The sequence below is a fragment of the Sinocyclocheilus anshuiensis genome, unplaced genomic scaffold (genome assembly GCF_001515605.1).
Source record: "Sinocyclocheilus anshuiensis isolate Anshui unplaced genomic scaffold, SAMN03320099.WGS_v1.1 scaffold461, whole genome shotgun sequence".
NCBI classification, from domain to species: Eukaryota; Metazoa; Chordata; class Actinopteri; order Cypriniformes; family Cyprinidae; genus Sinocyclocheilus; species Sinocyclocheilus anshuiensis.
In genome coordinates this window covers 585,093-599,358 of record NW_015541005.1, presented here as the reverse complement: position 1 = coordinate 599,358, position 14,266 = coordinate 585,093, and the positions used below count along the sequence as shown (strand labels likewise).

Below are 14,266 nucleotides of genomic sequence, written 5' to 3'. Positions count from 1 at the left end.
GGGTCAAAATGATTGATTTTTCTTTTATGCCAAAAATCATTAGGATATTAAGTAAAAATCATGTTCCATGAAGACATTTTGTAAATATGATTAGTAATATGCATTGCTAAGAACTTAATTTGGACAACTTTAAAGGCGATTTTCTCAATATTTAGATTTTTTTGCACCCTCAGATTCCAGATTTTCAAATAGTTGTATCTCTGCCAAATATTGTCCTATCCTAACAAACCATACATCAATGGAAAGCTTATTTATTCAGTAAATAAAGATGTATAAATCTCAATTTTGAAAATTTACCCTTATGACTGGTTTTGTGGTCCAGGGTCACATATATATGCACCATGTGAAGAGAAGTAGAATACCTAACAGTTTCAGTTCCTCAATTTAAAGGATATGATGCTTAGAACCAATCCGATGTGTTACCATTTAGCCCCTCCTCTTCAGGTACATAGGGAAATAATGCAACTGATGAGTGCATAAAATGCCCACACTTATTTTGTAGTTGAGGAAGTGTACTCTTAGTGCACTATGCCTCACTGCATTTAATTATTTATTTTTTTTGGACTCACACTATTTTATGGTATTGGTACAAAACACATGGTGTTTCACATCAATAAGATGACATGTTACAGAGTGTTGGCCTGAGTGATTTCTGAAAGGATGAAGGGATTAAAGAAGAATGACATTTAGACAGGACAAACTGGAGGCAGCTCGGTGTTTTGTAGGGTTTGACTTGGAAAAGGGCCAGAGTGATCGGAGCATGTGCTCTGAAAGGAAAAAGAAATTAAAAAGCCTGCAAAGGGGACAGATTAGGAGAGATCAATCACACAACTTCAGCAGTTGAGATCGGGCCACAGCTGTCATTATGAGCTCTCTTTCAGAGAGAATGAATGACAGAGGAAGAATGCGCAGGGGATGCATTTTATCCCACTGGTCAGATGACTGCTGCTCTAATGGAGGCCACCACTTATACATGGCGTCTGGCTCAGCTGAGTGAATGAATTGGTTGATTGAACAATGTGCCGTCTCTGTCTTGCATACTTCCTCAAGAGTAACAATCAATAGAGGCTTGGGTTCTTCTATCCAAACAGGAAGGTGTGTTTTTGTGGAGATGTGTAGAATTAAGTTTCATTTAGGCTTGTTTTGGCAATGAAGCAAAGCTTGTTTCGAAGGTTTCTGAGGGATAACTTCTGTTACTTTGCTTTTGATGTAAACTATGAATTGTTTTACTGATTTTCTTGACTCTACTTGAGGATACTATACTTGATTTTCTTCCTAAGAGAAAAAATGTCATGATAAAATTGGCAATATATTTTGGCACTGGTATTGATAACCTGGTAATTGTTTTAATCTTGTGGTTTCATCTTAATATATTTGGTCAACATAAAAAAATAAAACTCAAATTTAAATTAATTGTTTACATTTTAAATTTAAATACAGTGCATTTAGGCATCATAACATTATAATGTACAGTATGATTTGGATTAAATGGATTTTCATTTTGAGATTTGCTAAAGATTTAGCTACATTTAACACTGTTATTAAAGTAAGCATGGAAATGTCATAACTGGATGATCTGGTGGAAATGACATACTTCTCTCTCCAGCCCTGTAAGCTCATGTTCATCTGCATTTTGAATGCAATGCACACTAGAAAATACATCACAATACAGAAGAAAAAGCTCAGACGTTCCATCAATTTCATCGCAGCTTTAATTTTTTTTGTGTGTTTTTAAAGATAAACTATGAATGAGCATTAAGCCCAAGGTATACTTGAGTTTTGACATGAACGATAAGCATACAGCATAGCCTTTTGAAGTATACTCCATTTGATTGTATGTGCGAACAATGTAAAAATATGGGAAATGATCATGTACAATACAAACAGATCAGTTACATAGACCATCTCCAAGACCATATTAGCAGCTATGCAAGGGTCCTGCTGCTCCATTTTGTACTTTCAAACATCCCGCATACGGCAATGAGAAAGCAATGAATCTCCATTTTGCTTTTGGCAGCGCCACCATGCTTCGTTGGAAAGAGGCGTGAAAGGCAGATGCCGTATCCAACTTCACTAGTCCTTTAAATGAATGTATTGTTTGAGTGTGTGTGTGTTTGCTTGCCCTCAGTAGTTAGTGTAGTCGCACCCAGCTATCCATCTTCATTTCTCATTTTAGACTGTCTGACAAGAGTCTAACAAACATAAAATTTGATAGTGATCCTCTGTCGCTTGTATTCAGAAATACTTCGGTAGGACAAGTAAAGAAATTGTGCTCCCTTTCGTTGGGTTGCAAAGGCCAGTTGGACTTCGAACTGTAGACTAACTAATAAAACGCTATTGCACTGTTATCTAATGGCACTTTTCCACTGCGTGGTACGACTTGGCTCGGCACGGCTCAGTACAGTTCGGCACGGTTTGCACTTCCACTGCAGTTTAGTACCACTTTAGAGTGGGCGGGATTATTCACATGTCATTATCGTTGCGCTGCCTCTACTGCCACGACTCCTAAAAAAAACTTTTTCATTCTGCGTCGCCCCATCAAGCTCTCACTGGATCCGCTCCTCTGCTATCAACGAGAGGAACGTCTGTTCTTCCGCAACAGACAACAAAACTTTTTGGTTGTTAAAAAAAAGTGCACTCGTTCAAAACGGTTGCGTTGTGGTACTAAAAAAAGTACCAGGTACCAGGTACTGTACCCAGTGGAAAACCCCCAAAAAGTGAACTGTACCGAGACGTACCGTGCCGTACCATGCAGTGGAAAAGCGCCATAATTAGCCCTGCTATTTTCATCTGGGTCAGAAGTTTTTGGAGTTACCCATGTTGTCTAGTTTAACCACAAATCTGCCCTTAAATAGAATGACCTACAAGTTAGCATCTCAGATGTAGAGAGACAATAATCTAATGATTCTGTCACAGGATGTTGCGAGTCGCTGGATAAGCATGCCTCCGCTTGTAGTTTTAAGTGTCAGTCGATTGCTGTGCAAAGGCCTTTGCTGGGCTGGGTCATTAGCGTAGCTTGCTATGTTAATTGCCATGGATCCTACTTGACAGCAGAAATGTATGAAGACCGCTGAACTTTAACCCTAGTCTGGATATGGGCGCAGAAATATCCAATTACAAAACCCTACGGAGAATTAGCACCAAAGCTATGGTGTTAATTGTTACTACAGCCATGTGCAGGTTTCGTAGCCGCTATGCTAAACCTCTGCCTACTGGTTTTAAAATGAGTCATTTGATTTTGCTTTCAGGTAAAGTTTTAGACCTAGATCTGCTTGTTGATCTCTCTTCCGTTTCTGACTTCCCCTTGACAGGTTTAGATACGTAAATGTTAGCCTGTGTCGCACTCTTGCAACAGCTTTACTTCTTTGCAGCTTTCACTTCAGTTAGCCAATGGTCAAATTGTAGAAATCTGTGTTTAGATTTGAAACTGTAATTTCCTGTAATTCTGTGCATCAAAACCTTCACAGTTGCTGTTTCAGTATATTTCTTCTTAGAAGCTTTTGGAAGTTTTCTGTGTAAGATCAAGAACAAGTGTTTTTAGCATATCTGTGTCATTGCAACTGGAAAGAGGTTTCTATCCAGTTGTAGCAGCATCTGTTGTATCTCTGTCCTGCCATAGCCAAACCTCATTTCTCACAGACCTCTCAAAACTTATGGCCCAATAGTTTATAAATGTTTGACATGCAGAATGGGAGAGAGGGTGGATGAGAAGAAAAGAATGGGAGAAGCTGGGTGTGCTGTTTCTTAACAAAAGAAGATTGACGATAAGTCGGTTCAGCTTGTGACTTCTTGAGATATCCCTGTGGTTCAGGAGACACCCCTCACAGACTTCTCAGCGTAGCACAACGTAAACATTACAGTGAATGAGAGTGTCCTGTTCCTCTTCATTTTTTAATGTTAGCCTTCAGAAAAGCGAGTCCGTAGAGCTTGACACATGATGTAAATATTTACTTTGTTTTACTGTTTCGATTGCATTAGTCCTCATGTGAGAATTTATTACTATCTATACAATTACTGATGGGGAAAATGTTCTGTACCATTGAACTCCTTACATTAAAATCTTTTAATTTACATTAGTTATATACAGTGGGTACGGAAAGTATTCAGACCCCCTTCAAGTTTTTCTGTCAATATGGGGTGCTGTGTGTACATTAATGAGGAAAAAAAATTTACTTAAATGATTTTAGCAAATGGCTGCAATATAACAAAGAGTGAAAAATTGAAGGGGGTCTGAATACTTTCCGTACCCACTGTACACTGCCATTCAAAGTTTTGGGGTTGGTAAGAATTTTTTATTTTTTTTGGACGAAGTCTTGTGCTCACCAAGGCTGCATATTTGATCACAAATACAGTAAAAACAGTAATATTGTGAAATCCAAAGTTCTGTCATGAAACTCTAGATGGTGCAGTCCAATAGGTCAAACTCAATCTGACATAATGACATCATTATCACATGGTGCAGCTGATTTTTATTTATTTTTTTGGTTCTTTTTGTATCAGCAGCCAATGAGCTTGCTGCTCAACATTCAAACACTTAGCTAGTGCTTGCTGTAGCAGTTGAAGTGCACTTCAGAAACCCTCCACCTTCCCCAGCTCCACCTGTATCGATCTGTTACGGGGTGATTTCATGGGTTATATTATGGGGTTAATTCATATATGTTATACAGTATGTGCAGCAGCAGTATTTCTTACATGCTCACAACAGCATGTTGTGGATGTATTGGAAATAGCAAGTCTCGGTCTCTGCAGCAGCAGCAGAGTAGCAGATCTATTCCGCCAAGACCAAACACATTAACATTGTCATGTACATTACCATGCCAATCCCTCCGAGAGTTGTCATGATAGAAATATTATTACAATTTCAAATAACTGTTTTCTATTTTTATATATTTTGAATTATAATTTGAATTCCTAAGATGGATTTTCAGCAAAGATCACTCCAGTTTTCAGCGTCACATGATCATTCAGAAATTATTCTATTCGTTTGTTTACATGGAAACTGTGATGCATTTTAAGGATTCTTTGATAAGTAGAAAGAAAGAGCAGCATTTGTTTGAAACCATTTTTAGTCATTTTATATCAATTTAATGCATCCTTGTTGATTAAAACTATTATTTCTTTAAAAAGAATACAGCACCCAAACTGAATGAATGGCTGTGTATGCATATGTAACGATAGTCTCATCTCCAAAAATTTGAGCTGAAACATAAGTGATTACTACAGTCCTCCCAGCAATACATTTTCTTTTTAGACAAGAAAAAGTATAGAATCTTCTGTCTAGATTCTAATTAATGGTGCCTTTTTGTTTCCTAGCAATATTTTTCTTCTTCATTAGTTCATTCCAGTATTCATCAGTGTAAATATAACCTTCTGCAAATACTTTCAAAAAGGCTGGAACAATAGACCTGTTCTGGTATTCTCTATCCAAATGATAAAACTACTCCTTGTGTTACTGCTAAACTACTAAATTGCCTCTGCAGTCTCCGTTTTGAGACATTCTGTCTAGCAGATGTCTTGCCGTCCCTTGCTTCCCCAGCAGTTTTGTCTTTCTAAAGTACAGGCCTGTGGAAAACAAAGAGTACCAAAGTCTCAGGGTGCCTGACACCTCCACACACTACAAAGCTGCCCACTGGCCCTCACAGCCCGTGGAAAAAAAAACTGGCCTGTAGACTGACCGCCGGGGGAGATGAGTGTTACACAATCCCCCTTTCTCTCAAAGACTACACAGTGCAGAAAATGAAGTGGCAGGCCGCTCAATGCCACCATTCAGCTCTGCTCCCTCCATGTGGGTGAATACAGGAAGAACTAAGCCCTGCTTTGTCGCTGAATCATGCCAAGAGAAGCATATGTGTTTCCATTAGCTGATCATGAGGGGGTTTTCAATCATTGGCCCACCAATCCAAAAAATGCCACTCTCTTTTGCTAATGGCCCACTGTGAACGGAAAATTGATCATCGTCAGATAGGGTTATAGCACTTTGAAACTCATGAACTGGAGTGTTGACTGACAGTTTAATTTTTCCTCGTTACAGTCTCGTCATATTTTCCTTGATTGCCTCATCCAGAAGGATTAACGTGATGAGTTAACAGCAAATGTCAATCAACCACTGCCAGGGATACAGTAGGGATCCCTGCTTGCACAGACAGCTTATTAGACCCTTTTTACAGGCTGATCTTCATATTATACAATGCATTCTTGCAGCATTATATCAGATATGAAGAATAAATGAAAAGCTTAGGGTCTTCAGTGTGTAATTTTAACTGATAGTCCTTAAGAATTGATGTTTTTGGAAAATAAAAGTTAAATCCTTGTCAACTTAATCTTCATTCAGTCTGCTGTGGATCCATCTTGATTTTTTTTATTTTAGCCTTTTTCCATCCACTCTTTTACTCTCTAACTCTTTTGTCTTGTTATTTTCTAGTCATCGAGGAGAAAGGGGTGAAGATGAAGCTTACGGTAATTGACACCCCTGGATTTGGAGACCAAATCAACAATGAGAACTGGTGAGAGCAACATTATCAGATTAATGCATACCATTTAAAAATGCTGTAGAGTCTGAAAGTTTAAGAGCACATTTAAAATATGGTATTCAAAATCGAATTTAATCTTGAAAATAAACACAGTTTTAGAATTATGAATCATTTTAAAATAAAATTTCAAAACTAGGATACTGTACTATTTCTAGGTCACTATTCAAAACCTAAAAGTATATTTGTGGCTGACATTTGTGACCTTTGTACAGAAGGTCAGATGTTCTGCTGAAGCACTAGATGCTCTTTGGGTCATTATAAAATCATTCTGGAGAACAGGATTATCAGGTTTTACACAGAACCAAATCCAAAAGACATCATGATATTCATGTTGATTCAACTGTTTTTTTTTATTTATGTTGATAATATCATTTTCACTTGATCAGGCTCAGGCTTTTGGACTCCACTGTAGCTGTTCAGATAGCTCTACAACTGTGTGAGATAAATTCTTTAGTAATTAGAGAGCATTTTGGCATAAGCTTTACACTAAAATTGTGCTTCGACTTTGCCTGACTGCTACATTAACTTTAAGTATAAGCATATGTTGTTAATTGTGATGATAATCCTTCCCTGTGTCTTTTTTCTCAGCTGGGAGCCCATTGTAAAGTATGTCAATGAACAGTATGAAAAATACCTGAAGGAGGAGCTGAATGTCAACAGGAAGAGAAGAATCCCTGACACCCGCGTTCATTGCTGTGTCTACTTCCTGCCAGCCACTGGACACTGGTGTGTGTCAACTTCCTGCACGCATCATGTGGTTCACACCTAGCCATATGTGTTAAAATGCTGTTGTGCGTCTGTCACTTTTAATATGACATGGCTTCATTGCACAATCTCAGTGGTCTTAGTTTGGAGATTTTAACCCACTAACCTACAGTAGTGAGAGTTTGTGAAAAATCATTCTTTTGGCAGCAAAACATATGCATCTTACTGAAAACAGTCTGACAGCTGTGAGGTAATTGCTGTGTTTTGGATGCAGTGGACCTTAACATACAGACATAATTTGTAAATCATTTAAAATTTTGATATTTAATGTTTGCAATGCATCTTATCTAGGAAAATATGCACTACTGTTCAAAAGTTTGGGTCGGTAAGATTTTTTGTCAAGTAATCATATATTTGAAAAAGTCTCTTATGCTCACCAAGGTTGCATTTATTTGATCTAAAAATGCAGTAAAGACAGTAATATTGTTACAATTGAAAATAACTGTTTTATATGTTAATGTTTTAAAATGTAATTTATTCCTGTGATGGCAAAGCTGAATTTTCAGCATCATTACTCCAGTCTTCAGTGTCACATGATCCTTCAGAAATCATTGTAATATATTGATTTGCTGCTCAAGAAACATTTATTATCATCATCAATGTCAAAAAAAGTTGTGCTGCTTAATATTTTTGGAGAAACCATGATACATTTTTTCATGATTATTTGATGGATATAAAGTTCAAAATAAATTTTTAGTAACATTATAAATGTCTTTACAGTCACTTTTTGATCAATTTAATGTATCCTCGCTAAATAAAATTATTTAAAAAAATTACTGACCCCAGACTTTTGAATGGTGTATGTAACATTATTTTGTTACTTCAAAAGCTATTTCAACAGCTATTTTAGCTTCACATGATCTAGATTTATCTATTTTCATTTATTCATTTAGAAGATGCTTTTATCTTATAGCAAATTATCTATATGGTTTGTATTCAGAGAATACAGAAGTCAAAAAGGTGTTAAATGTGTAAACGGTGTAAAATGGCCCTTAGTAATGATCCATCCTGCTCTTCTCCAGGTTACGCCCTATAGATGTGGAGTTCATGAGGAGACTGGGGAAGATAGTGAGCATCGTCCCTGTGATCGCCAAAGCAGACACGCTCACTCTGGAGGAGCGGCTAGAGTTCAAACAGAGGGTGAGCGGTCCGTCATCAACACCTGCGCGCAGAACTTCACTCACATTTTATGATATGCAGGCACAATCGGATTCACCCCTCTATGTTTCCCACCCACACGTAAATATTCAGCCCTTCGCATAATTGAGGTCATGAATATGGATGACCTGCTGCTGTAAATGCTGGAATTTTCAAAATTGACAGTTCAGCTGTGTGGATTAAAAAAAAGTGAGATGGATTGAAAAACCTGGGCTGAATGGAGCGAGAGAGAATCATCGCATTCGAATTTGGCATGCGGCCGCTCGCTCTGGGTTGGAAAAATGAATAGGCCACACTAAGGTTATGAGCAGTGTCTGCGACGTCTCCGTCGGGAGACGGTCTCTCCTCTGACTGATGTATAGCTACTACTTGGGCCCGGGCCACTTGCCATCAGTTCTCCCCACGGAGCGCTTTTGGACAGCTCCGACGGCACGGACCGCAGGGCCAGAACGGCCCCCGCACGCAGTGTGTCTCCTATCAATATACACCAAACAACACTCCTAATGATGTACTCTGTCATTTCAGCCCATTATCCAGAGCTGTCTCTCACTGCTCAATAGCCCGAGCAGAGCGCCGTGCGGGGGCGGACGTCACACTGTGCTCAAAAAATCAATCGCTGATATCATATCCATGTACAACAGCCGCACTCCAAAATCCTCCCCTACACGAACACATGGCAGCAAAGGCATTAATGTCTGATGCTTTGCACCTCGGGCCCGAAATTCTGGCTGTGAGGGAGGGGGGAAACAGAATTTCCTGGTGAACTTTACTGTGGCCTCTGAGTGCAAGAATGCATGAGGGCTGAGATTGAGACTAGTAAAATACAGCGGGAAGAGCTGGAGGGAGAGAAGCTGCTGTCATATTTCACCCCCGGGGCGAGTGTGTGGGTTTTGTGTATATGTGTGTGTGCGGTAGGTTGTAAAAATCAGTGTAAATCCATCTAACTGGAAGCTTCTCTCTGCAGATAAGACAGGACCTCCAGGCCAACGGGATCAGAGTGTATCCACAGAAAGAATATGATGAGGATGCTGAAGACCGGATACTCAACGATAAGATTAGGGTATGATGGCGCTACTTTAAGAATTTATTGCTGTGCTGTGTTGATCTAAATGGTTAGTTCACCCTAAAATGATCATTCCTGTTGAAGGGTTTAGAAATTATGACAGAGGTATCATTTTTGGGGTTGACATTTTTTTTGAAAATGTGCTCATCTTCAGTCCATCCAAGATGTAGATAAGTTTGTCTCTTCATCTGAACAGATTTGGAGAAATTTAGCATTACATCAATTGCTCACCAATGGATCCTCTGCAGCAAATGGGTGCCGTCAGAATGAGAGTCCACACTGCTGATAAAAACATCACAATAATCCACAAAACTCCAGTCCATCAGTTAATGTCTAGTGAAGCGAAAAGCTGTTTGGAAGAAACAAAACCATCATTAAGCCTTGAAAAAGTCTATCCCCTGTTGTTCTCTCACATCAAAACATACATATTTGTTTAGAACTGTTTTTGTCTGTTTTTGCTTGTAAACGGAGCTTGATCTATGCATATTTTGCTCCTGATTCAGACAAGATGATGTTGTCACTGGAAAAAGAAATATTATTGATAGATAATAGGACTCATGCCGGAAGCAGTGGTTTTAAGATAAAATGTCTTGATGCATTTGTTTCTTACAAACGCACAGCTTATCACAAGATGTTAATTGATGGACTGGAGTCATGTGCATTACTTGTGGATTATTGTGAGGTTTTTATCAGATGTTTGGACTCTCATTCTGACGGCACCCATTCACTGCAGAGCATCCATTGGTGAGCAAATATTGTAATGCTCAGTATCTCAAAATATGTTTTGATGAAGAAACAAACTAATTCACATCTTGGATGGCCTGAGGGTGTGTACATTATTAGCAAATTTAAATTTTTATGTGAACAATTTCTTTAGTTGCTTTAAGTGGATTCGTACTTTGTACTTAATGACATTTTGAGGGTGTGGCGAATGTTTCTTTCAGGAAAACATCCCCTTTGCTGTGGTGGGAACAGATAAGGAACACCAGGTGAATGGGAACAAAGTCTTGGGAAGAAAAACAAAGTGGGGGATCATCGAAGGTGAGAGTCTGAAGACATCGTCTGCTATGAATTGCTGGTCACCAGTAATATTTTCTGTTTTGGATGCTGGTGTCTCCGCCAGGCTTCTTAATGAGTTTCACCAGAAAGATTGTTGATTGACCTACATGGAAACCCATGCTGGTCTTTTCAGCAGGGTAACTGTAACAATTGTCAAATCTAATTGTGTAATGATAGCTGACAGGCTTCACAAGGCAAGATCGTCGGTGATTTAGGTTATTCAACACTGCCATCAAGTGGTGTGTGTCGAAAGTACAGTGAAGCAAAATCCCTGGATGAATTCTTGAACATGCCTTTCTATTTTGTTTATTTCAGTTGAAAATGTTGCGCATTGCGAGTTTGCACACTTGAGAGATCTTCTTATCAGGTAAGTCATATTTTTTCAGTTGCAAGTCTTCAAATATCATATACAGAATGACATTAGTACACCTGTACGGCATATGATTTTGCTATTTAGGTCAAATGGGAGCAGCCAATTATAACCCTTACATTATGGCTGACAGGATTAGATCATGTAGAACATACCCCAATCAAACTTTGTTTTTTAGAATATGGTCCAAACCGCAAGATCAATGGTATCCCATACTAGTTTAAAATCAAATATTCAACTATAGGCTGACTTCCTCAAGAGTACAAAACTGGTGGTATTGCCCAACATGTCAATTTCTGGCTCAACTAATGTTTTTAGACATTCTCATCTCATCCCATAAAAAAATAATAATAAATAAACAAAAAATACCAAAGGAATGCTAACTGAATTTATATCATAATCATATAATATCATCATAATCATATAATGATTTCAAATCATAATTTAGAACCAATCCTACCTGGGGGGAAAAAAACTAAAATCTTCTATTAAGAGCATACTGGAAAAAAACTACAATTTTATTTAATTTTTGTTTTATTGTCTTTCTTTTATTTTGTTTTATGTTTTTTTTTTCATTGCATTCTAAAATATCCTTTTTTAAATCATTTGATTGTATCCTGTACTATTTTAGTTGATTTTTACATAGTTTTTATTTGATTATTTTTATGGTTGATTCCAAGTTATGAAAGAAATTCCATTAGCATTCCTTTAGATTTTTTAAACAACGGATTGGTCAGAATTTCATCCAGTTATAACTAACGGTTCCACTATTAAGTGGCCTCAACTTCTATGTACTTACATAAAAATAAGTACAATGTACTTGTGTTCATATTGTATTGCAAAACACTTTTTCTGCTATTGAGGTGAAATCCGGGTAAGGTTAGGGACAGGTTTGGTGGTATAGGTAGGTTTAAGGGTGGTTTAAGGTGTGAGGGATGGGTCAAGAGTGTAATTATAAATGTAATCACAGAAATTTATTACAGATGTAATTACATGCAGGTATTTTTTAAAATATAAGTACAATGTAAAACATGTATGTACACAATAAGTGCATTGTACCAAATGATTAATTTAAATGTAGGTACATAGTAGTTATAATTTGGGACCAAACTAACTGTTCTGGTCACATGCTATCACTTTTACAAACCTTTGCTTTTTAGATTTAACCAGCTGAAATGGTTATCAGCTTTCTAAAGTGGATCTATGAGTAGTGGGGCCGAACGGCTCAGGAAAGGGACAGCTGAGAAAGGCAAGAGTGCATCCTTTCCTGTGAGCTCAGTAAAGGACAGGTTAATTACAGAGTCCGATCGGGTGAGGCCATGTCACAAAGCCCTCTCGCCACAACTCTTGGATGGCGGCCCGTTGACAGATGGTATGGGAGTGATTCCCTGCTGAAATGGGAAACAAAGGATGACCGTTATAAGTCTCCACACTTTTGAATCGCCTTTCACACTTTTTGATCGGCCTCCTGCTGAAGCCGAGATCAAATTACACCAGGAAAACACCAACCGAATCACACAAAGGGATCATAAAAAGCTGATGTAGTCAGAAAACAATTCAATTCCACATAAGAGAATGCCTTTTATTTTACACTGTGCATATTTCCCTTAGGGGATGTTATTGTGGGATCAAAATTGATATTATGCTCTACTGCGCTCTACTTTCAAGGTCCCACCTGCAAGATTTGAAGGACGTCACTCACAACATCCACTATGAGGCCTATAGGGTGAAAAGACTTAATGAGAGCAATGCCAATGGACTGGCGCTTTCACCTTTGATCCTGGAGAACGGTACCCTAGAGAAGAGCGATGCAGAGAGTCACCATTGAAAGAGAATGGAGCGTGTGCCCGTCCTTCACCCCCAGTCAGAATGGGAGAGATGAACATTTCACCTCTAGATTGCCATTGATGGAAAATCGACACGTTTGACTAAAGACATTTCTGCTTAGGTGTGTAAACGTCATATATGAGTCTATTTTTGAAATGAATCTATCTTGTGGGTAGGGTTCTGGGATGAATTATGGGTAGAATTGAACCAGGTTTTGGCTAAGAGAAAGTTTCCCTCTATTTTTTTTCTCTCTCTTGATATCTTTGATCTGTTTTCTGCCAAATGAATGGCACAGAGGGTTGGCATGTTGGAAAACGTGTGTGTGTTCCTGCACGCCTGACACCTCGCTGGATGAGAAAATCCCATAATCCCTATCTGTGTTACTGCACCTATATATTTACACTGAACCAGTAATGTGACATGCTCCTTTTGATCTTTTATTTTCGTAATTATTTTAGTTTTTTTACTGCAAAATATGATCTTTCCCTGTACTTTTGTAAAAGAAGAGGTTAAAAAAAAAAACTTTAGACAAATATTTTTGTTACCATAGCTGCTTCGAAGCTGAAGGTATTTTCTTAACAGATCCTTAAAGAGTCTCTTACTGCTATCCATAAATGACTGCTGTGATGATAGCCAGTGTGTTGATATAACGGGACATTTTTCAAATATAACCTTTGACCTTAAAGGTCTGGTGTGAAATGTAATACTATTGATCACTTCTAATGCAGAGATGGATAAAGGAACAAGAGAAAGCCGATTCTTACTGATGTTTGCCGTACAGTAACAGGTCAAGCTTACGGTTGTATGTAGGGATGTTTTTCTTTCACTAACCTAGTTAACTTACTGTTTAAAGGTACACATTGTGCTGTTTACTTCTCTCCACTGGACGTCAGGAGTCCATCTTTCCCTGTTGCTTATCAAAGCTATTGTACATATCCATAATGTGTTCTAATTTTCTATCACAGTATCACATTTTTTTACTCGACATGTATTAGCGGCATCATCATCATTTCCTTGTTACTAATATTACTATACATGTAAACACCATTGATTTATGATTAAAAAATTGCCACCGTTCAATTTTTATGTGGAGCCACTGATCAATGTTATTAGTTTCATTGGAGATTGCTGTAATATTATACACTACCGTTCTAAATTTTGGGGTCAGGAACATTTTCTTTTTTTTTATGAATGATAAGAAGTGTCTTAGTCTCACCAAGGATGCATTAATTCGTACAAAATGCAGTCAAAAACGAATTAAAATTTCAAATACCTGTTTTGCTTTAATATATTAAAAAAAAAAATTCTGTAATGGCAATGCTGGATTTTCAAAAGCCATTACACCAGTCTTTAGTGTCATATTATCCTTCAGAAATCTTTCCAATATGCTGATTTGGTACTTATGAAACATTTTTATATTATTATCATTATTATTATTTTATTAGTTTTATTACTAGTTGGAAATGGTTGTGCTGCTTGATGAAGTCCGGAAGT

The 14,266-nt window shown here is 37.9% G+C and overlaps 1 protein-coding gene across 1 annotated transcript in view; it reads left to right on the top strand.

Annotated features, from left to right (window-relative positions):
- LOC107690244 (septin-9-like) overlaps positions 1-13,959 on the top strand; it is a 64,467-nt gene extending 50,508 nt beyond the window's left edge. Inside the window, exons 5-11 of the mRNA XM_016488501.1 lie at positions 6,422-6,503; positions 7,119-7,256; positions 8,318-8,435; positions 9,418-9,513; positions 10,461-10,557; positions 10,891-10,942; positions 12,614-13,959. Of these exons, the coding sequence (XP_016343987.1) occupies positions 6,422-6,503; positions 7,119-7,256; positions 8,318-8,435; positions 9,418-9,513; positions 10,461-10,557; positions 10,891-10,942; positions 12,614-12,773 (743 nt within the window). The 3' untranslated portion in view covers positions 12,774-13,959. The remainder of the gene's footprint in view (positions 1-6,421; positions 6,504-7,118; positions 7,257-8,317; positions 8,436-9,417; positions 9,514-10,460; positions 10,558-10,890; positions 10,943-12,613) is intronic.
- Positions 13,960-14,266: the final 307 nt, after the last annotated feature.